Source organism: Diaphorina citri, unplaced genomic scaffold (genome assembly GCF_000475195.1).
Source record: "Diaphorina citri unplaced genomic scaffold, Diaci psyllid genome assembly version 1.1 scaffold64, whole genome shotgun sequence".
NCBI lineage: Eukaryota > Metazoa > Arthropoda > Insecta > Hemiptera > Psyllidae > Diaphorina > Diaphorina citri.
In genome coordinates, this window is record NW_007377501.1 from 265,716 (window position 1) to 293,317 (window position 27,602).

Below are 27,602 nucleotides of genomic sequence, written 5' to 3' on the forward strand. Positions count from 1 at the left end.
ACGTACGTACGTACGTTACGTACGTACGTACGTTACGTACGTACGTACGTTACGTACGTACGTACGTTACGTACAGACCATGGGCTAAAAACCACTTTTTTGGAATCAGGGGACCCCAAAACGGATATTTCCACCCATTTCCCGATTTTGAAAATTTGGACCGATTGCAATACTTTCATTACTAGTATAGCTCCGCTATACTGTAGTAATAGAAAGTAAAAAAAAAAATACGAGTATGTTCAACATTGGGGGAAAAATCATTTATTTATTTACTTTCCTCATCCTATGACCTATGACATAAGGAAATGTATTCCACATTTTTTTTTTTCTTTCCTTTAAAGATGAAACCTGCAAGTTAAATACATAAATACCTATATTCAATTTTTTTCCCCGGTGACAGAGTGACCAAAGAGTCTGATTCGGCCATGTGAGATCATGTGCGAATAATCAAAGCTCGGATTAATTTTGAAAGACTTACTGGAACTTTGATAGTTCTCCGATTCTCTTCGAGGGATTTTATTGGGCCTGTGTTGTGTTCTAAGGATTTTCGCATTGTCATTATCATTACATATGTATAAATAAAGATAGAAGACACACCATGTCAAATTCCGTTAGATTCAGGTAAAAAAAGAAAAAAAAAAAACTCAATTTGAATATTGGAATTAAAATTGTTCTCAACCCAGAATGTTGGAAAATCATCATCTTCATCCAAGATATCTAATTTTAATACCTACGGTACATTTGGTAGGCTCCTTTCAAATCTCTGTATTTAATCAGAAGTTTGCCTTTATAATTTTTGACTGCCTGGTCTGACCTCCACCTCGAGACTTTTTTTTTTCAAGAGGTTTCATAGGGGGAACTGCTGAGGTCTTATTGTCCCGAAAGCGAGGAGAGAAGAAAGACAGGATAGGAGAAAGTTAGCCGTTCCGGAACGAACCTCATCTGTATAGGATAACATCCACCCCATTCGGTAATTGAACCCTCGACCTAGTGCTTATAAGGCAGACGCGCTAGCGCGCTACCCTCCATGCTGCTTGGCGACTTTAAATTAACTGAAGTACCTAAATTCTTTTATTCAGCTTTCTCCATTTTCCTTAGTTTTGGGATGTAAACTTTGATTTTTTGAAAGTTTTGGGTAGGTACTAGGTACCTACCTACTAATATTGAAAGTTCATTACGTTACAAGTCATATGACAACAAAGTCCAGTCGCTACAAACTCGTCTCACTGCACCACTAAACACTCTTGTGAAATAAAGTTCAATAAAAATGCTTGGAAGTACACAAATTTGTATGAAAGCCGGGTATTTATTTTAGGTATGCAATGTGCCATACATAAAGGAGTTGAACATTATCGTGTGTAGAATTGTGAATTTCAAGTACCTATCAGTTTGATAACGTAGTTTTCCTTGTGAATTTCTAGTATCAGTTTGATGCAGAAGTTCTCAAATTTAACATGGGGACACTGCAGGAGCCTCCACTAACAATTATGTTAAAATTGTAATTTGCGTCCTCTGGTAACGGCTAATAATACTAGTCGGCTAATTCTTCAAATATCCGATATATTTCTGGATTACCTACTTCCCTCTTTTAATCGACATTTTTTTTTTTTTTTTTTTTTTTTTTTTTTTTACGTGAAAACAAGGAGCCTTTTTAATCGACATTTTTTTTTTTTTTTTTTTTTTTTTTTTTAGGCAGGTAAAAAGCACAATCTAAACTTGTCAAGTGAAGGAATATTTTTTCCTTTTTATGGACATTGATTATGATTATAATTATAGTGATTATAACTGATTTAAAATTATACCACTTTACATGAACCTATAAATTATTGAATCACATTCTTGGAATGGAATAGAAAAGAACATCTCTTGATTATTTATTTATCCGGAATAGGACTTCCAAAGTAGATTTAGTAATGGTGACATAATGTGGTGACATAATGAGACTTTGGTCTTGGCCGATGCCGATAGAAATAGTAATGGGTCATAATCTATGTAAAAAAAGTAATGGATTTTGAATAGGTAGGTGCGTATTTTTCGTGAAATACCACGAAATATCTCGCTGATGAACAAATAACGATTAAAAAGTCACTATCTAGTAAGTTTCTAAGGCCACCAAAGTGTTCGAAGTTGAAAATTAAGTTCTTAATAAACTTTTACGGAATAGCTCTTCTTGATCCAACGTTAATTTTTATTCGTTTAAATTACAAACATTACTGTTCAGATAAAATTTTACAACCTTATACGACGGAAAACACTTCTCATTTTGGTACTTCATTGTAATTAAGAAATGGACATACCTATTATAATCGTGAGCTGTGACTTATAAATTCTTTGTGTCAAAAATTCGAGCCTGAAAAAATAACCATAATGTATTGATTTAGAAAAAGCATGCTGGGTCAATGATCACTTTGTGTAATATATTCAAATTATGGGATTTTTCAATGATTTTTGTGAGTTTTGATAAAACTCTGTTGGTCAGATTAATTTGAAAACGTGTTTAACCAACCTGGACTTGGGATGAATTTGAAATCTCAATTCAAAAACTTCATCTTCTAAATTTACATTGTATTTATTTGGATTACTCAATCCTATTTTAAAATTACGTAATTTTTTATGTAGGTTCGTTAACATCTTGTAGGTACAAGAATACCCTAGGTTCGGACTCCCTTTGTGCCCAAATTAACAACAGTCTCAATTTATAGATGTCGAGCGATCTTCACATCTATAGTTGTAATACAGAGGTCAACGAACTATGGTATTTATTTTTGCTTGTCCTTTCAGATTTATTCGCCAATTTTTCGATCAATCGATTTCTCAGATCTCAAAAATAAATTCCGTGATCGGAGGTAACGGTCTTGGAACACAAACACATCTGTCTGATTTTTTTAATTGGAAATCTTTAAATGCATCAATTCACATATCATTATGAATCAAATTTTTTGCATGATCTGTGGGACAACTGTGCTCACAGCTGACATATCTAACAGAATCAATGATCCAATGCAGATAAAAATCAGTTCAAACTGCTCAGTCCCGGGTTCGATTCCCTCGAAAGAAAGGAAAAATAAACCTGTAGGTATATTTGATTAGTATTATTTTGCTATAGTTCTGGTCTACATTCAAGCCTGAGACGGAGTAGGTACGAAATCATCGAATATACCTATCTAGATTTCCATTTTCCATTAGTAGGCAATTTTGTGAATTTAAAGTTACCTTTGAATCCTCGATCATAACTTTTTTTTAGTTTTTTGTTTCCTTCTTAAATACTGATCCTTCGAAATGAGTGTTGGTTTTTTCTTGAATTCATATTACGAAAGTATAATAAAATAGTGGAAACGGATAAATTTAAAGTGGAAAAAAATGTAGACGACTTGTAACAAGGCACGTGATAAGAAATGGAATTCTTTCCTGCTCTCGTAACTATTTATGGAAACAAGAATGTCCATTTCTCGTCTGCTGATTTATCAATGAGACATTATAGCTCGATTGAAATCACTGCAATTACCCAACGCAAATAATTGAATCAGCCATTTTCACGGGGGCGGAAGAAATGTACTGTGGTATAATTCACTCTGGGAGAACTTGAAAATTCTTTTTGATCGAGCGAAGTGAAGATTAGTTTGAAAATCTGTGGTTTGTTAGGTGGAAAACCTCTTGAGAATCTTTTCACTTTAAATAAAATCAACATGAAACTACTTTCATGCCCCCAAAAAAAAAAAATTCAAACTGTAATAACTCCAGATCTTTGGTACTCATTAGGTTTACAGTCAAAAGATTGATTTTAAATTTTTCCATAGATTTTACAAAATAGCCAAATTCAAGCTTACTTTTAGAAATTGTATGCTCCGCGGACTATCTGCAGCACGCCGCGCTAAAGAAAGGTAAAAATTTTTACATTTGAATCTTAGATGTTTACCCATTATTTCCCCCTATTTTTATTTTTTCCCTCTTTTTACCCATTATTTCAGTACCTACCTAATAGACTCATTACGAGTATCTGTATATCTAATGCAAAGACGTGCATAAATACAAATAAATATCTCAGCCACACAGGAGACCGAATTATCAGTGCAATCTCTACCATTCAACCCAAGATTTCTTTAGATAGCACAAGATCCGTACAAGATAAGGAGGTTCTAATTTGACCTAGGAGGAATATGAGGAATAATTTACCCCGTGAGGGTAATTTTCCTTGGATTATTATTTATTATTAATAATAACTGAGTCCACAATTCTATGTTATCCCAGCTAAGGATAACATATTTGGACTGTCAGCTATTTGGCTGAGCGTAATCAAGGTGAAAATAAGGATCGCTCCTTTTCTTTCCATAATTTTGTAATCTTTATCTCCTCTCTCCCTCTCCCTAGCTCACTCTCTGTATTCCAAGCTTTATCTTTTTTCTTTTTTTTTTTTTTGTGCCTATCAAAAAATTTGGTTCTCATGGCACATCCATTAAAAATACAAACTGCTTTCTCTGTGTGCACACATGTACTATTGTTATTATAATATTATTATCCAATACAGATCATTGAAGAAAATAAAGCCAAAAGTCGAACTAAAGTACTAAAATCACGCCAGTAATGCTAATACTTTCTACATTATAAGCTAGGAACATTGTGGACTCACCTCTAAGATTTTTTTATTTATTATTTATTATGGGACTGGTTGCTCCTCTCCCAAGAGAGTATGCAATTAACACTGCGACCTCTGTAGATCTATTGTGACCAGTATTTTTTCCCCTGCCCAAGCTGCTATACCCTGGCCTTGATGGAACCTAGAAGTACCCTCACTGGTATATTTCAACCTCCCCAGTTTCTCTAAAATTAACCTGCAGCACCTCTAAAGAGTCCGCATACTCAGGTTTATTCCAGAGAAAAGCTGTGAGTCCATAGACTATCCCATTAAGAGGATACCAAGAGGTGTCATCAAGGCCAGAGAGCTAGCTAAGGGCCCCTAAATTGTAGGGGTCAGATGAGGGATATTCAGGTACATAATTATGTCGTTGTACCCAACTTCCTGAGACGGACTTGACCATAGTCCCATTCAGGTACCCTCAAAAGAGCCAGTGTTATTGTCTGTGGCTTCACAGGGCTGGCTTTGTCTCAGTTTTACGTCCTCCAGCGAGACAAACCTGTACCCTACTTCCTGAGACGGACTTGACCATAGTCCCATTCAGGTACCCTCAAAAGAGCCAGTGTTATTGTCTGTGGCTTGACAGGGCTGGTTTTGTCTCAGTTTTACGTCCTCCAGCGAGACGACACCTCTAAGATAATAAGCTAGAAATTATCACAGTGTAACAAGTACGATTATCGTCTGGGTTTCGTTCAAAAACCTGAAAGCTGCCAGGTTGTGGGCTTACAAGAACATAACGGAAATCTTGGCAAAAATAAACTGAAATCTTCATTGGAAACACTACTCCAATGAAGATTTTCATTTTTATTATTATAATATTTATTATCTACTACTGTCAGTACTTTATTTTTTTCATTTTTTTTTCATTATATCTTTTTTTTCTCACCCTTGTGTTTTCTTAATATTGTTTAGTTATATTGTTATTGTATTTTTAATTAGGTCTATATTGTAATAGAGTTGTCATAACTTGTAATGTGGACCTGTAAATAAAGCAAATTCAAATTCAAATTCAAATTCTCTATACAAAAGTGACTAAATACAAAAAGCCCAGTACTTCTCGTTTTCATTCGTTCACTTTCTTTTGCAGGACTTTGTAGAAAACTAAGAACATTCTAGATAAATATTCTTTCCCATGGAGATATTCTTTCCCCAGGAATCTCATTTTCTATAGCATTTGTTTCACTTTTGTCTTCTTTCCTTGCTTTTTTTCAAGCCCGAGAATAGTTATCATTTGAGTTCTTGTTTCTTCTACAATATGAGAACCTGTTTCAAATTTGAAGTTACTTATTTTAGACTCTCCTTCTACATAACTTATCCTGCAGACCCAGCGTACACAGGCATATCAGTAACGTAGACAAGTAAATCGATATTTAAAACACGTCTTTCTAACATAAAGTATTGAACTTGGTCTCATGTTGGTTACTGAAGTTCTCGCAACATCATGATCGCTTCTTCGCCGGTAAGTGGCTTTTCTTTTTTCTTTTTATTAAATAAATTTATTATTTTATTTTTAAGTTCAGAGGAAACGAGGAAAAAACCGGTTCCAATTTTTTTTCTCTATATTTTTTTGCACGTTTCAAAAAGAATTATTACCATGGAAATTCATGAGGTAAATATTAATAATTTTTTATATTACGATCGCAAAGAGTACCGAACTCCAAGTAATATTTTTCTACATAATTTTTATTTTACTGGGTAGTTCTTCCCAAGATTTTCGCTTTAAAATTTTTGACACTTGAAAGAAGAAAATGTATGCTAACAAACATTTAAATCTTATTACATCAGATAGTGATAGGACATCAAATTTCTGTGTAATTTGTTTACAAGCTGTGAAAAATTTAATTTACATAATCGTTAATGTTTCTTGAAAGATTTATGTTTGTAGTCTGAGCACAGTTCATTCATTGCTTTCCTAGAAAACTCACCTTTCTTGCCTGTGCTCTGTCAAGAAGCTTAGGTTCATTTTTTACTTTTCTGGCAAAAAGTACTTACAACAAATCTTTTTTCATTGTTTAGATTGCCCAGATGACCATTGAGAGTTAATCTTACAGTGGAATCGTTTTCTTCCTTAGAGGTGTGAAGGCGATTTCGGCCTTCCCGTGTTTAAGAGCCTTCTTGTTAGCTAATTTTTATACAGAACAGACGCAAACATAGTCAGGTTCTTCACAATATGTGACACAAGTTAGACAAACCCTAGTTCAGAGAAGTTTGACCCTAGATTGGTGATGTCACATCTCACATGCCTAGATTTAAATACTGTTATTTTGACGTAGTCTCTAACCGAATTTACAGTTGGATAGTGTTAACAGTGGAGCTATATTACTCATTAGAGTTAGTACTCAATTCTTCCATGATATGGAGATCTACTACTTGTACTAGTAAACAAAGAGTAAACACAGTGAAAATCCAAGTAGACATTCACAAATTTAAATGGTCAGTCATTTTATTGTGTCTTCTTTTTCTTCGTGTTTTCCCCTGTTCAGACGGGGTCGGGTTTTTTTTTTTGTCAGCCCCTTAATCAGCCGTGGGGGGATTTAATTGTATGTGGCTATTTATTCATACTTTTGAGCATTTAGAAAGCATATTTCTTGATTGGAAGTTTAGCCTCATTCACCTTTTGCCCATCACTTTCGTCATAGAGATTTTTCCATCTATGTAATAAATGGTGGATGTGCTCTTTCTCCCTACCACTGTGTAAAGTGCTTTGTCTATCTTATCCTTTGTTCTGGTTCTGAGACCTGCGCACCTTCTTTTGTTGGTGTACTTAGCATTGACATCCTTTAGGTACTTTCATCCTTTGTCTCTCTATTCTACAGTTTATTGTTTACGAGTAATATATGTATCCTGCTTTAAATGCTATTACTTACGAATAACAAAACAACTTATTTAGTACAGAACTTGGATTTAACAGCAGCCACTTCATATTGGGGCCATGCCCATGGCTTGATTAGGTACTAATTTTTCATATTCCGCCCATACCAAGATCTGACAGACCAGTATGCCAAAATGTTGGCATTCATTTATTAGGGGGAGGGTCCGCATTATTAGGTTCAAGAAATTGATATGAACTGTTCTAAATATGTGTAAGCTTAATGTTTGTTGAAATAATTGGAGCTAAATTTGGACTTGATTACTGTGCAATTTTTTAATGTTTCAAGAGGCTGTTGTACCTACTGTTTATTTAAGCTGATTTTACTGTGGAGAAAAGTAATTTTGTTTGTTCCATTGGGTTTTCTTTGTCGGGTTTAGAAGAGCAAGTTTTGAGTTGTATCTACAAGAGATAAATAAAATATCTATCTAACTATAATTTTGAAGCCACCAAAGTCGACAACAAGGTCACTTTTAAAGATCTTCTGTGTCCTCTTTTTCATCTAAAATAACTTGAGCAGACAGTATAAAATAGTTGACATGCACATAGCATAGTCTACTGATGTTTATGTAGGTACATTAATTCTTAGCACCCGCCGCGCGCCGCACCGTTTAAATTGTGGTGTGCAAAAATGTGGGCTCGACGGTGTACAACAGACCCATAAAGAAAGTAACCTAATCTTATTCAAATTAGCACGATGATTATTAAATTTAATATCGAAAGAAAGTCTACCACGCTCTAGATTATTTTGCACCCCTGGGGCGATTTCACGGCAAAACCTTGACAGTGACCAAGGCAACTTTGAGCTTGAATTCCTCAACTCCTATCTTTCAATTATAATTATCTCAAAATTTTTACTCAACCGGTCTTGAAGGTAGGTTGATTTTTTTCTCTTTTTTTATGTTCTTTATCAAAGTTCTAAGTTGAGAGTTCTTTAGACTGAGTACTTCCAAGTTCTAGGATTTCTGGTCTTTACATGGTGTTTTCTCGGTGTCTTGACATTGCATGGCTGTGATTTATTTCATCGGACTGTCTTGTGCCTTTCTTGAGGACTGTCTATATTAGTATTTCTTGTGCGTCTGAAATGCTGTGATAGTTTTACTAGGTTGTCGTATAGACTTGGATTAGTTACCCGATGTGTGTGGGCCGTCAGCGCCAGCTATCTGACTCTGAGGGACAATAAATTGTCTATGCTAGGGTTGTACAAATGTACAGTGTGAAGATATCAGTAGGATGCAATTCGTCAAAGTTAATGCCGGTCTGATGCATTTTCTACTCACTATACCTTGTTTTTAGCATTTTGCTGGTGTCGGACCGCAGTTTTAAAAAATTGATGTTATACTCAAGAGCAGAAAATACATCTTTTTTTTAATTTTCCCTGGGACCGCAAAGTACTTCCTCACTTTTCGCACACACACATTTCAAATTACAAAGAAGATACAAATTCGGGAACATTTCGTACACGAAAACAAAGTCCCGGAAATACAGCCATGAATCGGTTTGAAATCTCATCCCGATGACAATGACCCGAATATAATCGCATTACACAAATCCTAACCATGTCCTCCATACAATTTGACGTAAGGCGCAGGACTTGAGGTCTTAAATATACGGAACTTTTAGCCTCTTAAGTCGGACATTCAGTGATAAGAGGTAAAATATGTGACCAAGATACTCGCGAGACTCAATAAATAACCTAGGTACCTCTCTAAACCTAAGTACCTATCTAAACCTAAGTACCTATCTAAACCAAGATATCTAGGTACTTGGAATGAAGTTGGACATTCTTCATAGACCCTCCTTTTTCTTAGAGTTTGAACTTGTGAATTTGACGAGACTCAAGTAAGTGAAGTCAGCCAACAATAATAATTTATTATAATAATAGACTCTTGAGTGGAAGGAAACCGTTGGGCAGTGTTGACGCCTGAGGCGTTCTCTACAACCTAACCCTTAGTAGTCATGTATCTATTACGTGGTAAAATTCTTGAATAAATAAGGATAAAATGGCTCGGTTAGGGTTTGAACCTGTGTCTTCCGATTTACCAGTCCAACGCCTAACCACTTGGCGTTTTGGACAGGCTTATATCTACACAACCCAGATTCTGGGGTCCCAGAAATACCTTATACGTACTTTAGGTACTTTGTAAAAGTTGTGGTCATGTAATTACTTCTTTATTATCATAGAAAATGGAAGTACGGAATCTGGAATAAACCGAGGGGAATACACGATAAATCATTGTAACGCGCCTTAAGGACTGAGCAGGCAAATGTAATTCCTTTATCACCGTGATGAGATTTTTAATGTGAAATAATACTTGGGCTAAATGAAAGATAGGATATGAACAGAGCCTATGGCAACCAACAGCTGACCGGAAGAACAGTTAGAATATTGATATGTTCTGTCAATAAATAACTCAATCTGCTGAATGACATTAATGAATGGAATAGGTGAATGAATTATGTTAGTAAAAATGTTCTTCACCTCTTCATGAATGAAGTTTGACAGAGTGTGGTGCCAGATATAAACATAACGTATTGGATAGTTGATGAGCATAGTTTTATAGTAAAAGAAGTTTTAGATGTCTAGGTCTTTCAATCATTTTTCTAAGGGGTATTATTCGTATTGTGCATCTAGATTTGAGAGAGAAAGAACTATTTTTTAGTAAATGAAAGAAATGTTTTCTCCCACAGATTACTTCTCTAGAAAACCGACAACTAGGAAGGGCTTAACGGCATTTTCTATTTTCCTAGTACCTGATTACCCCTTTCCCTGCTCTAAGTTCCTACGTAGATCAGATCTGAAAGACTAAGACTATAAAACAATATAGATACCGGTACCGTCTACCGTATATGAGTTGTGCGGTTGTGCCTGAGTATTTTCCAAAACGGATTATTCAGATTTTACTTTGCTGAAGATTTTAAAGCCTGCTGAGAACTCAATTAACAAAGTGAGAAGCTGAGACGTTCAATAATAGTGAAATGTTCGATATTAATAACAAAATCAGTCCAGGTATCACTTGACAGCTGCGGTCGGTTGACTATTTTAATTATCGTCTAAGTGTAAAATCTTTTCACATTTCCGACATATTCATACTTGTAGTAATAGTAATGTATATTCGTATTATTTTTAGTAAAATTGCCTTCACCAATGGATCAGCTTAGCAGACTCGATAGATCTTAAAATAGGTATAAATGAGAATATAATGTAAAAGAAGACTAACGAATGTTTTACATGAAATCATATTTTGAAGTCTGTATTACCTTCCAGATTGCAGAAATAGCGTACAACTAAAAGTTAACTTGAAAGTAAAAATCTTTAGCTTTGAGCAGGCTTGAATTCAGGTCTAAAAGCGAGGCTAGTTTTAGGGTTTTGAATTTCAGTTTGATCCTAAATCCCATTTGGGCTGGATTCGGGCTTTCAAATCTTTGAGTTCAGACTAGGTGTTTAGATTCAAGCCTCAAAGCACGGTCAGAATCAGGCTGACATCCTTTATTTGTGCTCACTAACTTTCATTTTAAAACCTGCAAGTCTTCAAGTTCAAACGATTTTCTCCAATAAGACACGTATGCTAACTGATACCCTGACGTTGATTAATGAAGTAATGATACCAATATCATCCAATAGTTAGGTATCTTCCAATAAAGAGTCTATTATTATTGGACCACGATAACGCGTATAACGAGGTATGAATTTTTTTACGCATAGGTATCATATTCAGAGAATTCTTGGCCAATTAAGAAATGGATTTAAAACGTCACTGAGTTCAGTCAACTTTGTGCTATTTGGATTTGAGGAAATTAAAGAAAGTTTAGTTTATATCGTAACCAAAGCAGGCAGATACCTTTAACTAGTCTATCTAAATGCATATAAAATGCCTTGAAGTAATGCCACACTGCGCCTAGGCACTCTAGGCAGTATTAGGAGTTCCATAAAAATAGATACATAATATAATATTAATAATATTGTGATTTTTATTTATTTTTTATTCCTGCGGACAACGGGACAGAATCAGTTATTTTTTCGAAATTTTGATTAGTCGGATTTTGGATTTTCAAGCAAGCTGTATCCGTGTTTGACTCTCGTAGCGGCTCCAGAAATTCGAGCATTAAAGAACTTATTATTTGGCCGAGAAAGGAAGAATAAATTTGACCAAGTAGGTGTATTCCGTACGGTCAGAAATATAAATTTCAAATCTGGGATGGTAGAACATCGTACGTAAAACATTCTCAAATAAGGAGAAAAATGTAAATCTAAATTTGAACTCAACCAGAGAGACACTCTGGATATGGGTTTATATTTTATGCATACTGGGTGACAAGAAAAATAGCACTTTTTCTTGGAAATTCTAAATTGGTACGTTTTGGAGATCTGAACTTTCGTGTTAAGAAAGAGATTTTCTGAGTAGTTAATTCAAAGTCGATCCACAATAAGACAATAGTCCATGAACAAAATAGATGGGTATTTGGGCACAAATGGGTTAAATACACACCATTCTGTAGAATTATTTAGAAGGCTGGGATTGAATACCTCAATAGAGCTCTAATTAGTTCTTTTTTTTTCACCCTGTAAATAAATTCTACAAGACTTTATGCTAATAGTCTGGAATATTGACTGGTGCTGAACTTTGATCAGAATTTCTTGATTTCTTGAAATCAGAACCAAACTCTCCTGCAGTTTATTCTGTAATTAAGTTTCAGTTTATAGAAAACGATGCAGTGTTTCAATATTACTTTAAAGTCAATTTTCAACATCTAGGTACCTACGAAAGAATATCAAAGGATTACGAAATCGAAAAGAATAATTATTACTAGATATAACCTAATCTAAATTATTATCTTTCTATCAAATATATATTAGAGATATTTTCAAAAAGATTAGCGGTTCTATTCGAAAATTTTACCATGTTACTCTATTACCCAGATATGATTGAAAAGTTCCTTTCGCCCTAGATGTCCACATAGGATCGCTTGTATTTCACAGATAAAAGTAAATACCTAGGTACAAAGTTTACCTATAAGAAGGTAGGTCTGGTCGATAAACTTTGTATCTGGTACCAAAGTCATCTTTGCGCGGGATTATAGCTGTATCTTTGACATTTATACAAAAGACTAGATCTAGCGATTTGAATGTGATTCATAATAATACAGGGAGCAATGTCCATTTCATTTGCTCTTGAATATTGTAGTATTTTGTAGATGTTGTTTTTTGGTCACCTTGTATCGAGTACCAACAGAAGTCATAGCATAGCACTCTAGAACCTGATGATATCATTGGAGCTACTCTTATATGCTTCAGATGCAGAGGATATTATAATAAATAGTGTATTTATCACAATACCTATAAGGAGATTAAATTGAATTCTGGGTAGGTCACTGGTTATATCTACCCACAAACTTACTGTTATTTTGAGTTTTTTTTCCACATTCAGAATGTTTATGTTTACGTTGAATAGTATTATGTTTATATTGTTTATATCTGTTTGGTTGAATCATTTAAATTTTTGTCATTGTGCGTTCCTATGTTACTAAAAGTGTAGAGTCTGTAGAGGTTTACCGGTCAAGTCTTTGCCATTCATGTGATCTACATATCAATCAAAATAACCGCTTTGAGACAACGTTGTCGCAAACGGAATCATTTTAGGAATCGGTAAAAGAAATAATGAATTTGGAAACATACATTATTTGTCCTTATTTCAATTGTTGTACATACCTACTTGTTAATGTTGATCGGTCCATGTTCAATGAAATTGTTAATATTCAATATGTTTCAAGTTCAATTGTAAATGTACCTAATATCCTAATAATCTTAATAGTTTCTACTTCATATTCTTCTTCTTCTCCTCCTCCTCCTCCTCCTCCTCCTCCTCCTCCTCCTCCTCCTCAGAAATATTTCTCCATATTTTTTTTGTGGTCAATATTAACCAAGATATAGGATCAAAATCGACAGGTGTAACCTTTTGCTAAAAAGTAATCTTGATTTTGTGTTTTTGTTATCTTTCTGAGCTTCCTTCTTGTTCCATCAGTCAACTTTGTATTTCTTCTCCAAACACAAACGTCATCTTGACACAACACACAAACATTCACAAAATAAACAAATTTATAGTTTATGCTTCTCACACATTTCAACTTACAGTGCAAGAGCTGGTTGCTTTTAGTTTTAGACATGAGCAATTGAGCGCCCGTTGCTTTAGTTTTATGTTTTCTGGTCGTATAACCATAATGATAAAACAATAAACTTTAGTCTTCACCTCTTTCATTATTTACACTTTATGCTTCTTGTCTTGTCAGAGAATAATTTTTATTTCAGGAGTTTCTTTTATTGTTATGAACGAGTTATCACAATGTATTGCCAGTAGAAGTCTCAATTTGTATCAGTTGGGTCTCATATAAACCAGACCAACTAAATTCCATTCTGCGAACTTTCAGCGAATGGTATTGTGTTCTAAAAATCCCGAGTCCCAGTACTAAGATGTCTTTACAGTTAGCCTTGCTTTAAAATGTCTTTTAGAAGGCAAATTAATAAATCTGTAACGACCAATGATAGGGACGAAATGTGAATATCAAGCAAAGTAGTCTCATAAAAAGTAAAATGTCTTGACACTCTCGACATACAAATCAGTCACATACGATTCTAGACATGTACGATGAAAGGTACTCATGTAAAAATAAAAATTATGCTCATACTTGTACAAGAAATAACTTTGTTCTAAAAAATCCCATGTTCACTGAAAGTCGAACGATATTCTTTTGGGATTTTGACGAATTTTATCTCTACGAAGGCGATTTTGATCTGTACGAGTAAAGAAAAAAGTTGAATACGAAAACGAAGAATAATTATAATAAGAATAATGGTTTATTTCTTGTAGGTAACTCAAACAATCTCTTTCTGATGTTCCTATATAAGTACACATTAGTACTTTTCAGGAATGTCCTAAATTACATAGATACCTATTTTTACTCGTACACATAGGTACTCCTAGATGTGGTCCAAATTGTTTAAATTTTAGCAGAGTATTTGAGTGTATTGACACCGTAGGTGAATACCTTTTACAACTTGGTGAACTTGGGCGGTAGATTATTAGATCTCTATCGATTAAAAATTAAAATGATAGAACTAATGATTTTCTTCATCTGCCTACATAGAAGATACATAAATTTTGTCACCAACATTCAAGATACCTTACAAGCAAAATCTCGTGCAAATTTCCTTTTGTAGAAAGTGAACTTAGAAAACAGAAGATTTTTTTTTTTCTAAATTGAAAAAATAACGGACTTTTTAATTGAAGGTTTTAAATTTAAAGAAATGTAGGAAGAACCTGTCGTATTTCAATTAGAAACTTTACAATGACATTGTAGATTGTTACAGCTGTGCTCTGGGTGCCTGAGGTTGATGCTTGTGATGAAACAATAGACCCAAAGCTCCATGCCGGTAAAGCTATTGCTATTAGCAAATTGTCATTGTGAATATTGCAAATTGATAATACTCATTGTGATGATGATGTTATTTCTCTTCTTATTGTTGTTGTTCTGCTCCTTCTTCTCTTCTACTTCTTCTTCCTCTTATTCTTCGTCCTCTTCTTCTTCTTCTTTTGCTTCTCCTTTATCTGCGGCGAAATGAAGTAAAACAGTTATAGAAATGAAAAATAGCTTTGTAAAATATTAGCGGATACTTCCGAACATTCGAACATCTTTAGCTGCATGATGCATTTTTTTCTTTGATGTTTTGCTCTTTCTCGGATATTTGATTTTTATTATTTTGATCTTTTACGAGTCAATCTTAACTGACATTTCGTATTACTGGAGTTCCGGGATCTTCGATTCGCCAGCGGTTGAAATGCCCGAGTAATCTGCAAAGTTAGTGTCTTTTACTAAAGGCTGTGGCCTGTTGAGATGGTCATTGTTCTTGTAACTTTGACCTTCATTGTTGTGTGTTGACCTTCATCAGGGTCATCAAATCCTTCAAGTAGGTCACCTATGAAGATCTGGGTCTCTCCTAAAAAAATTGCTAGTACGTCAACAATATTTCAAGATCCATTCAAGAATGATGTGACGAAATCTGGCGTTTTGAACAGAATTCTTTTGAAAACAGGAGAACACTGTAAACAATCTACTATCCACATCTTTCGAAATTAATCTTGGTTCAAGCACAGGTATCATAGAAACATCTTTGTTTTTTATGTGATTTCTGTTGGGCATGTACGGGATTTGTTTTTAATGGGAACTTTAATGGCTACGATTGAAGTTTCTTCATAGAAATGCCTATCTTTGAATCCGAAAGATGGCTTTGTGTACCCCTCACGGTATTTTTATATGAATGTGAAGTATGAAAACAGTAATTAGAAAGCTAATATCTGACCTCAGGCTTACAGGTTATTCAGTTCCTTCGGTTTCATTTCGAGTACATATTTCACGTAAATGTCGCTCTTTATGTTTCTGCCTAGTAACCGGAGTGTTTGAACCATTGCGTGTTCGCCTACAACACCTTATCTATGTCAGATTTCACTAATTAGTTCTTTAGTAGAAAATAACGCATAGATCACAAACTTGGAACTTTCCAACTTCTTGAGCTCATTGAGAGAGATTTTTTGCAGTTAAAGATCTGCTCTATTAGATTCGTTACCTGTGGTATTGGTAAACCACGCTCATAAGAAGGGCGAGAAAAGACACAATAAAATTGTAGAAGGCAAATTGGCGAGATTTCTAAAATCTAAGGATATGGTTTCTCCTGGGATGATGAAGAAGAAAAAGCAGAGAAGAAGGATGAAGAAGAAGAAGGAAAAAGAAGAAGAAGGAGAAGAAGAAGAAGAAGAAGAAGAAGAAGAAGAAGAAGAAGAAGAAGAAGAAGAAGAAGAAGAAAGAGTACGATTAGTACGAAGAAGAAATTATCAAAAGGAATTAGTATGAAGAAGTGATTAATCTTGTTGGTATTGGTTATGCACGCCGAAGCCTCACAACCTCTTGGGAGCTAATGTGCTGATTATGTTCGAGATGATTTATTCATGAACCATTTGTAAAACCTTTATCAGGCTGAATTTTTGGGTTGGGCTGGATCTGAAATTTTTAAAGAGCTTATGTGGTTCTGAGCTTGTGTTTCAGAATGGTTCTCGAGAATCATGTCATAGTCAGGACAAGATGTTCCATTATGCGAAAAACATCCGATGAATCATGTCATTGACCCGTCCCTTATTTTACATATTTTTTATCGAAATAATCGAATAAGTAGCTGCTTTTCTAGACTTTTTGTCTGTATCACATTAAACTCTGTAACATGTCCCTCGTCAGTTGTTCATGTCAAGACTAATACAATCAGCACCAGAAAGTAACCCATACATATTCGGGCATTAATTGCTATCGAAAAAGGTACGATTTTTTTTTTTGAAGAAGAAGAAGAAGAAGAAGATAGGGTAGAGTGGTGGTTTGTTATCTGTGCTATCAAACTACATCTCACGAGTGCTATCCAAAAGAAGCGGATTGCAGCAAATTTCATGGTCTTGTCATTCATTTTCTTCCTGTTTCAGATATACTGTACTCTCTTAGTCATCATATTCACAGCCTACGTCAATGCAAAGCCCGTAGAACGAAACTTCGACAATCAGGTCAATGAGGACGTGAGATTCTCAAAGTAAGTCAAAGAGAAAATGTTCAGGCCAACAAATTTGGGGGTTCGAGATGGTTTTTCTTTGTTTATTTCGCCATCAAGTTCCTATATCTTGAGGAAGGAGGGAGGAATGACGAAATGAAGCTTGGAATTTTGTAGTGATAGTCGAATGTTAAAAAAAAAGTTCTGAATTAGATTTGATCTCATCAATTTTAGCAATTTGAAAAGGAGAACCAAAAGGCATCTATATTTTACAGAACTTCAAAAATATTATAGTTTATTTTTAAATTAAAAGCCTTCATGTTTCGGAGGCGCTCCCTCAATCATCAGGGCTACACAGAACACTTAAACAACGAGGTACACAGAACACAGAAGAGACTAGAGAAAACATCACAGAAAGAGGGTAGGTATAAAGTTAAAATTATTAAAAAATATTAAAATCTGAAAAATATAAATCTGGAGATAAAATTTTGAAAGACATTTTAGCAATCCGAAAGTACAAGTAGGGTTTGTAACCCTCTTACTGTCCCAGTAAATGAAATGGGCTACGGACCTGATTTTCGTCTAGCGGGTTTTGCCCCCCAAGAGCTGTACAAGAAGACAAGAGCATCCGCCTAAGAATGAATAGATTACGCAAAGTCATAAATAAAATCCATTCGGCTTAGAGCAGAAATTGGATCTTAGATAGGTATCCCTTCAGTCTGATAGATAGTAGAAAGAAATGCTCTAGGCTCTGAAGTTGTCACATGTGGGTTGTTTATTGTAGGTATAATGGATATTTAGAAGTCCATAAACCTATAATAAACAGGAGTTAGGTGCGCTAATAAATACGTATCTTAGAATCGGGTTTAATTTTATTTCATAGAATTTATTTCCTATCTTACCATGGGATCTTAATAGATTTGATAATATGAACTTAAAACGTCCCGCATGTTCAGGTACAAACGCTGGGAAACGGTTAGCTTAGCGTAAAGAGGGAGGGGCCAGAACCTACAGGATATGTTGAACTGTCCTGAAAATTGGTTGAGGTTATCAAACAAGACTACGAGTATAATCCAAAATAACTCACGGATTCCAATGAAATCAAACAGACAATATATTAACTTGGCCAATAAACTTGTATCTTAACAAAACTTAGAAATTTGCCTTAACAATGACAACAATAACACCTTAACTCTATAGTTTTATACCCTTAACACTGCAATAAATAGGAATTAAATGTACCTCATTAACAATTAACCCCTAATAAAACTTACTAAGTAGATACCAAAAGTTATGAAATTATCAATAATGTTTGTACTTTTTGATTGATTTCTTTATTATTTAAATTTGTTTTATCAGGTCACCTATTTCCCTGTCTTAATTAGGTAGGTATGATCATTGTATTCTCTTAGAGGACTCCGTATTTTTGTACTTTAGCTTTAAGTAGGCTGTAGACACCTAGAGATATGTATTGTTGTGAATTAGGGTTTTGATTGGAAAGTTAGAGTACCTACCTATTTTGAACACTTTATTATTGTATTGTACCTACTCCTATATTGCCTTGCCTACACAAGTACCTACACATACATATAATAATATGAAGAGTTAAATTATACATTCAAATTTATTGGAGAAGTTTAAATAGGTACCTGTACCAAGTGTATCATAGGAAGAGCAAATTTTCGATTGGTGAGAGAACCGAGTAAACATAACACGTACAGTAGGTGCCTATTTCATGATTATAACTTGTAATCATAAAATAAGCACTTACTGTAATTTAGTTTTTTTTTTGCCTGATGTCCCTAGTACCTACCAATTTATGTACACTTTATTATTTTCTTTTAGCTGGTTAAAGAGGTTTTCATGTAAAAATGAAGATCTTTCGTGAAAACATAATGTTAGTGGAGATGTCAAGTCTCCACTTTCCTGTTGATAGTTGAGACGCCAAAACTCTAACTTAATACCCGTGGAGTTCAAGTTGTCACAATTCGGGCGTTAAACTTAAATCTCTGAAGGAAGATCATGCATCCCATCCATAATATTTCCTCCAACGCAATGAAAAGTGACCTTAATCCTGCAATCCTTTTATTGTAAGACCACGACCTGACCTATTAGTTACCTACGGTTCTTTCGTCCTGAATATGTTATTATTTCTATTTTATTTCTTCATCCGGTTTGCTTCAGATCTAATAAAGTTATCAAAGAAAACGCCAGGCCTGTATAAATCACTATAGGCTCTAGGTTGAAAGCGATGTGTGTGTAATTGTATTATTATAATCATAAAAAAATAATTTGTTTTATATGTCTACAGCAAACTTTTCTGTAATAAATTTATTAGTGGAACATTAACTTTATGCTCCAGTATAAACCTGTTAATAGGAAAGTAAAACTTTTATAATAGTTATTCGGAGAGGAATACTCAATGTTTCTGTCTGCAGCTTTGCTTTACAAAATAACCATAATTGCAAAATTACTCTTTTACGCTTTTGGGTAAGTTTTCACAATATTATTATACATATTTTAAATTTAACACTAACTCTGGTTTGGTTTGAGGAAACATATTATATTTTCCTAATCTTTATTGTTTTTATTAAATACAGACATATTTATGTTTATAGCTTTCTGAAAATGTGTCACAACTTTCATTTAAATTTTATTCTCGCGTTGGAAAAGAAATTGAGGTTGTCTTTTTTGACGTGACTTGGTGAATGATGAAACTAGTTAACACGTCAAAGAGAGTCAGATGTCAGATGGTGTTTGTAACTTATAAGAATGGTCATTAGGAAGTAACCAGAATTGTGATGATCTCTGAGGTCAAAAGTTATGTTCAAAGATTTGCATGAGTAACATATGGCATGTACGTTTATCACGTGATGACTTTGACATCATATTAACCGAGAGTGTAGACTGTTGAACCGTTTTTTTAATTGTCCTAATTTGGATATTTCTAGGAGTGTAAACTTTAACAATAATTTGCATGCTTTAGCAATGACCTTCTTATCGTTCTTACTCTCCTTTTTACTCTAACCATTAGTTTGTTAACCGTATGCTAAAATTTGATCTGTTTGTTTGTATATTGCTGACATGATCATCTCTCTGCTTAATCAAAATTAGAAGTTGGAATATTAAATTTTCTCTTGATGTAACACTTTTTTAAAACCCTGTATTCCTCTTCGAATAAAACACAACATTTGGAAATAGACTACAAATTTCGACATTATGAAAGAAGACAATATTTAGATTCTAGAAGAATTCAGGACCAAAATTCAATTCCCCTTTCGTAATAAATAAACCTGGAAATACGGTTAGCACTCAAAATCGTGAGTAATCTAGTCCTGTCATTTACATTGCTTGAAAGTTTGAAATTAGTTTTAGTTCTGTTCCATCAATAGAAAATGTTTGTTTCATTCAACCGCGACACAAATTGATAATGTTCTGAACTATTTTGTTTCAGAATGAACTCAAACACAAGAAAGTCCACAGAAAACACACCACCTCGGAAGAAATTTTCGGAAATGCTAGATGCCCTAAAATCTCTCGCCAACACAAGAGTTGCGAAAATTAAACATCAAGAAGAAGATAGTGAATCTTTCAATAATATTATGGGGAATGTTGATATGAATAACGTCAAATGGATAAACATGGACAAAAATGATATGCATTTAAACCTGGGTCAAGACGGAGAAAAGCCTTTTCAAATTGTGTATGATGCTGCAAGGAAACCAATCGGGTATATTGCAGAAGCTCCAACCCCTCCTCCAAAACCAAACAATGAAAACTATTACATAGATTCCATTTTGAATTCTCTAAACTCGAAAAATATGATCAGACAATCTGAGAAAAATCAACTGGAAAAGCTGAAGAGACCGAATGAATTTAACGTGAAAACAAAACGTATTGTAATCAGGAGGGTTCCATACAAGGCAGTTGACATGAATCCAAGCCTTCTGGCAAATGCTCTTGGAACTCCTGAAGTTCAAGAAACAATCATAGATCCAGTGAAGAGAACTGTTACAACCATATCGAAATATCCTCAATACAATGAGAATGACATTATGAGTGCTCAACTCAGGAATCCATTCGCGTCATTTTTCAACCAATATTTTCCGATAGTCATTCACGATCCATTCCAATCATATTATGACTCGTTCAGCAATTTCATTGAATATGGAGAAGAGGCTGATATTTGTTCTAAAGCCAAAGATCATGTCAGGCAAGGAAAAGACGCAGTCAGTGATAGCCAAACTTATGAATCTAGTGTAACTGAAAATAATCCAGAGGAACTAAAAGAACAAGAAACCAAACACATTGACAGCCATAGTAATGAAGATCAATCTCATATTTCTCGGAAGCGGAGAAGTACTTATGCTTATTTTCCAAGCAAATTTGACAAAGACCCTTATTCCAAGTCAAGGCGAGTGAACACCAAAGCTGCCACGAAGTTTAATATTAAGAAACCATTTGGTCACCCAAATAGGCACAAATTAACAACATCAACTCTAAATAAAATCAAGCAAAACAAAGAGAACTTAGTACAAAATTCTGAAGCACCAGAGGGTTATTCAGGCACTAATATATCAACTCTTAAAGTCAGGAAAGGAGGTGTAGCCATAGCAGGACCAGGAGGTATTGCCACAGCAGGCTCAGGAGGAACTGCCATATTGGGAGCAGGGCAATCTGCTTACACCACGGCAGATGGAGAGAATGGCCGTAAGTCAGGTGGTGTTGCTGTCGTGGGGCCTGCTCACAAAATGATTTCCGTTCCTGACTCTCGGGAATCTCATTTATTAAATCTTCCCCCAGGAGCCAAACTCTTGACAACAGGGCCCATTGTGTACATGAATCCAGTGGACAAAACTTCATCCGAAGATTCTTCGTCCGAAGATTTGTCAACGGAAACATCTTCATAATGTAAAGGCACATCAAATGTGTGACAAGAAATGAGATCCGAGACTGTATTTCTAGAATATAGATATTATGTATTAGATATTCTGCCTGAATTATTTTCCATAAATGTTTATAGTCATCTTGGAAGGAATTTTAAAAGTATCCTCTGCGAGGAATTTTATTACATGGAGTTAATTATGTTAATCGTGCTATCTGTGTAATGTGTACTCCACCTCCGTAGTAAAGGTGTTTCAAACTTTATTTATTATATTTCTCGTCTCTACAAGTACAAGTACCTATTTCAATGTCTTCAGTCTACATGAAGTCTTCAGTGCATTGAAGCGCTGGGAGGTATTTGTCTATTGTTTTATATTGTCTTTCTAATTTTTGTTCCTAATTTACTGTTTTCAATATTAATAAAAGATATTAATTTAATTTTAACTTGTAATTAAAACACAAATGTATTTGTTTTGTTATGTTTGTTGGATTACGTACCCATCACTCTCCAAATGATTTCGTGGCAGAGCATATTGGTGGATATGTCAAAACTCCATTGCTCACTTAATACCTATACGTAAATCATTAGTGGAGATGCCAAAAATACATTCCTCTTATTTTCCAAATTGATTTAGATATTTATAATACCTTCCTTCTAAATTTACCAAAGTCCAAAGATTTTATCACAGTTATTATTATTATTCTCATCTACGTAATTTAAGTTCACTCTTTTAACCAGCTATCAGAAAATAATTTAGGTATTGTGTGGGTATGAATGTCTGTATGCTTGTCTCTCCTTCCCTTTTATTTGTAAATATTATTTTATTCCCCACATAAGATTTCTTTGCTGTAATCAATCATGTAACCAACGCTTTATTAATTATAATATTCGTAGTTATACTCGTGAAAAGGAACTTTGCAGTCCTAATATAAGCAGGAAAAACCGAGTACCTACCTAACGGATATTGTTTATGGCCCTCCGTCACAAAGCATAAAACATTTTATGAGGCCAAAATAAAAGCCATTGTCGATGTCGGTAACTATTTTTTTGGCACCTAAATATACAGTTATTCTATTGAAATTTTGGTACTTCATCTTAACAAAATGAGTTCTAAGTTAGTTGGCTCCGAATAAGTGATGAGTGTAACATTGGGTACTTGCTAAATAGTGAGCATACGAGTAGTGTTAAGATAATAGATACCTAGGGATATGTAGCAATTGATTATGCGTGTAGTTTTAGAAGTACGTGAATTACAATAACGTGAATGTCTAAAAATTCAAAACATGAGTAGGTGCCATTAAGAACGTCCAAATCTCTTAAAAAAGCAGGAGCTACGTATATAATAAAAATCGAAATTCTCCCAAAGATTTGAAAAATAATACCGAAAATGAAACCAATTTCCTAGAGTGTTTCGGACAACAAAAGAACCAGAAGGAAATTTCTTTGTTGTAATCTATTTATTCAGCCTGGATCGATTTTTGGATTATGAGCAAATCAATTTGTTCTAGTTGCTTTAGATGGGTAATACGTGAAGACGTAGGATCAAGGTTGCCTGGCGGTTCATGACAGGTATAGCCATGCAAATTTTGTTTCGTGTCCAATAATATTCAATATTCCGTGATCCAGGATCCTGTCCAAAAAAAATGAGAAACAGAAAGTAGCTAACAAAAAGGTGATAGTGAGTGTAAATCAAGCCCTGAGGTCCACTTGAACTCACCCTGAGGGGATTGAAAAAAAATCATTAGTCATTTAGAAAATAAATCCAGTCATACTCGAACTTTATCACAATCTATACTATACGAAAAAAGTAAAAATGTTGAATGGGATATTGAACAAATTTCTAATACCTCTAGTTTGTCTTGTAAAATGCCCAAATCAATCAATACAGGGTATTTGCCTCAAGTTATCAAGAACGTAAAGTATGCCCTTCTGACCAAAAGAATTTCAGTCCTTCAAAGAGTGTCCATTTGCCTGTAAAATTGCATACTGTTAGTATTACTAGTTACGTATAGATTACGAGTGCTAATGTCCTGTGTAGTAGGTACGTGTGTCTACATACTTACTTTTTTTATTATCTACTAACTGCAATGCTACGAGTATATCTAACTACATACTATGTGTTCATAGGAAATAATGTTTATTAAATTTAATAGAAACCAATACCGTACTTTATAATCCATAAGACGTTATTATGTACACATTTTGAATAAATATTTACCGAGTTTTCTCTCAATGGAATATCCTCTTGTTATAATTTAATGCCTGTCGAGTTTCTAATAGCTTAGATTGATCGTTTTAGGATCATGTCCACTGAATGGGAAAAAGTGTTTTTCTTTAATCTCCTCGTTCCATTGTGTGAGAATAAGATGTTATTGTACGTGTAGGTAGCAGGCATCACTCATTAGGTTCTTTATAGTTCACAATATGTTACTGTTACTGTCGCCACTTAAGATTAGCATATAGGATCAGAAGTATGTTACTAAAATAACAAGGGTCAGTTGCAAAATGGTTTTTAGAAAGGATTTGACAAAATATCACGTCCCACAAAGAGTTTGAGGACGTTGTACGAGTAATGTTCATTTGTCTTCATTGCATAAATAATTTCTTTGCAGCTTTCTTTTCTTCCCTTCACTTGAGCAAATTATTTTGGTATCATTTTATCATTAAGCTTTAAAGCTCTACAGAATACCAATAGATGTTTACCAGTGTAGCGAGCAAGGGTTTTAAGTAGCTCAGATTTATCCTATAGATAATTAAGATTAGAATTAGCCAAGGATTTCTAAATGAAAACTGATAAAACTGAATTAACGTTTATCAATAGGTGGATGCAATGGTTCTGGGTTCCCATCACGTTAAATTCTCAACAAGTGTCAGATTCCCGTGCTTACCCTACAAACAGGCAAAGGTCTTGGGAATATCATCATCCTGCTGGGAAACAAATGTTCTACCCAATATTACCATTACCTTTGTACAAGGTTATGATTCCAAACACGAGAAATGAAGAAAGTAAAAATGAAGAGTTTGGCGAGAATTCTAATGAAGAAGAGGAAGACGCTATCGATGAATCTGCAGAGGCAGAAGAAGAAAGCAAAAGAGAATTACTGAGAACAACTGTCAAAGTGAAAAATCAGAAACCCATTAGTAATGAGATAGTGCCAACAGTTGCACCTAAACAAATGACACATGTTAAGAATAACACAAGTGGGCGACTTATTATTGAAAACCTGGGCAGAAGTCACAAGGTTTTGATCTATCCGCTGTCGGATGATCCAGAAGTATTGAGAAAGAAACCTGTGACAAAAATAATATTAAAACCTGAGTCAAAAGCTATAGCAGGAACCAATGGTACCGCAATAGCATCTCCCATATCCAGAGCAGTAGTACGACGAGGTGACTATGTAGAAATTGACTATGCACCCAAGTCTATGGCTGTTGTGGGTAGTGGAGGTACAGCCCAAGCAGAACCTCAACTAGTGATAACATTTCAAGATAGAAAACGACGAAAATGACCTTTATTGTCACGCTCGAAATTCAAGAGGTAAACTTTTAAATTTCAACCATAGTAGATTTGAATTTATGAGTCGTATGAATAAAGAATCAGCGCGTAATAATATTCTAGCAATGCATCTCTACATTTTGATAATCTCTTAAAAGTAGTTCTGTTGTGTCATGAAGGGTCTGCTATTTTATCAAGAAAATTTCTTACGAAGAACATAAATCATGAAGACAAATACGCGACTATGTTATGATTTATTGGTAAAAGTTCTGAGTTACAAATCTGCCGATTACACTGTCAAGCAGATATGTAGACTTAACGTTATTTCCACATTGTTTTGAATGTGAAGATGTCAATAAATCATTGAGTGAAGTGATCACTTGTAAATATGAATCTTGATCACCTGTCATCTCACAAACGAATTCAATGTTTTTAACATTACCAGCAACTAACCTGCTAATCAAGTATGGATATTTCGTATGAGCCGTTTGAATAAAGTCATGTCATTATTTTAGTTCATTCAGTGTTAGTAAACTCCATTTTATCCCTGAAAAAGATTCACGTATCAGAGACAACATCTTTACCAAAACCAAACCAATTTTGAACCTGTTTTATTGAAAACTTACGTGACTCAAAGTTTAGAAGCAAAGTACTAAAGTTCAAAGCACTTAATCACTATTATTTATCTAGCTAATACTCAGGTAGTCGTAATAAATCTTTATTCATTCGACTCATAATTCATTCTCTTGCATGATCAGGTGCTAATGGGATGGGTTATCTGAAAATTTGCATGCTTAACTTTGACCCTTTGTAAACTCTTGCCTGTATCTACTTGAATTTACTAATGAATAATGACAGTAAACATGTAACTTCTCAAGTCCGATACACCTACCTGACTTTTTTTTTTTTCTGCTACATATCATGTGCCTGTCATATTTTGTTATGACAGATAGAGGTTTATAATATTTTATAAGCTTTATTGGTTATCGGTTTTTTCTTGCTTTTTGTTGAAGAAAGAATTCGATTAAGACAAAATTATTAACAGTTTATTCCCATGATACCTACGAAGTTTCTTCTTCTTCCTGCTATTATATCCAATAAATCGAACGTTTTATGAAAAAAGGCTTCATATTTCTTCCGTCTTTCTAGACTTTTAGCTCTGTACTACTGCTCACAGCTCAGTCATGTTTAGGCACCTAGTAGCTACTCTCATTTCTGCTAGCAACTTTCTTGTTATTGTTTCTTTTGTTTTTCTCTCAGACGCGATGCTAGGTCACTATCAATGGTACCGATGCATATCTGTGTCATGTTGAACCAATTTTATTTGCTGTACAGGGCATACGATATTCTAAAATGTATGTTAGTTGAAAACCCTATAATTTCGTGTTGTTTTATTTGCAGGAGTATTGAAGTACCAGCGGACTCCTTCCAATACTATGGTGGTGCTAACAACAGGCGTTACCTGTTGATTCACCCGTCAGGCCGTACTTCAATCTCATCCAAGAATCCCGTCCTGGATGGGAAGAAAGACGACAATGATGAGAATGACGATGACGTAGGAATGGAAGAAACTCCTGAAGAGAACAATGACGGGTCAAGCAGTACCGATGACGGAGTTTCCGTTCAACTTCCGCCAGATAATGCTTCCGTCGCTGAAGCTAAACCAGTGGGTCTTGCCATCGCTGGAGTAGGTGGCGTAGCCTCTTCCAAACCTACAGGAACCGCAGTTGTAGGACCAGGAGGACTTGCCCTCTCCCGACCGGTAGCCACTGCCATTGCCGGGGTAGATGGAGCAGAGGCTCTGGTTGGTATTGTTGGAAGCAAGAAAGAGAAATTAGCGGCTGCTTCGGCGTTGAAACCAACCACAAAGCCCACTAATAAAGCCGCCACCAAAAAACATTCTGACGAGCAAATTCAGTTGTACAATTTGGCTCTACAGAACGCCATGAATCAAAACTCGAAAAAACAATTGATATTTTATCCACTCAATGAATCGTAAAATCAGAGAGAAAGAAAGAATAACAAAAACACAAAGACGTAACTTTTTTATAAAAAGAAATCCAATAAATAATGTATGATTATTTCTATCAAAGAGAATGTTTTTGATGTGTATTAATTTGTTCTTTATACTAGAATGGG

At 34.7% G+C, this 27,602-nt stretch overlaps 1 protein-coding gene across 1 annotated transcript; it reads left to right on the plus strand.

The window, feature by feature from the left end:
* The first annotated feature begins 5,916 nt into the window (after nt 1-5,916).
* Nucleotides 5,917-27,561, plus strand: LOC103519362. Its single transcript, XM_026830902.1, has 5 exons — nt 5,917-6,092; nt 17,021-17,124; nt 20,537-21,988; nt 24,789-25,472; nt 26,865-27,561. Exons 1-5 carry the CDS (start codon nt 6,075-6,077, stop codon nt 27,460-27,462), a joined length of 2,856 nt encoding a protein of 951 aa, XP_026686703.1. The 5' UTR covers nt 5,917-6,074; the 3' UTR covers nt 27,463-27,561.
* The last annotated feature ends 41 nt before the right edge of the window (nt 27,562-27,602 follow it).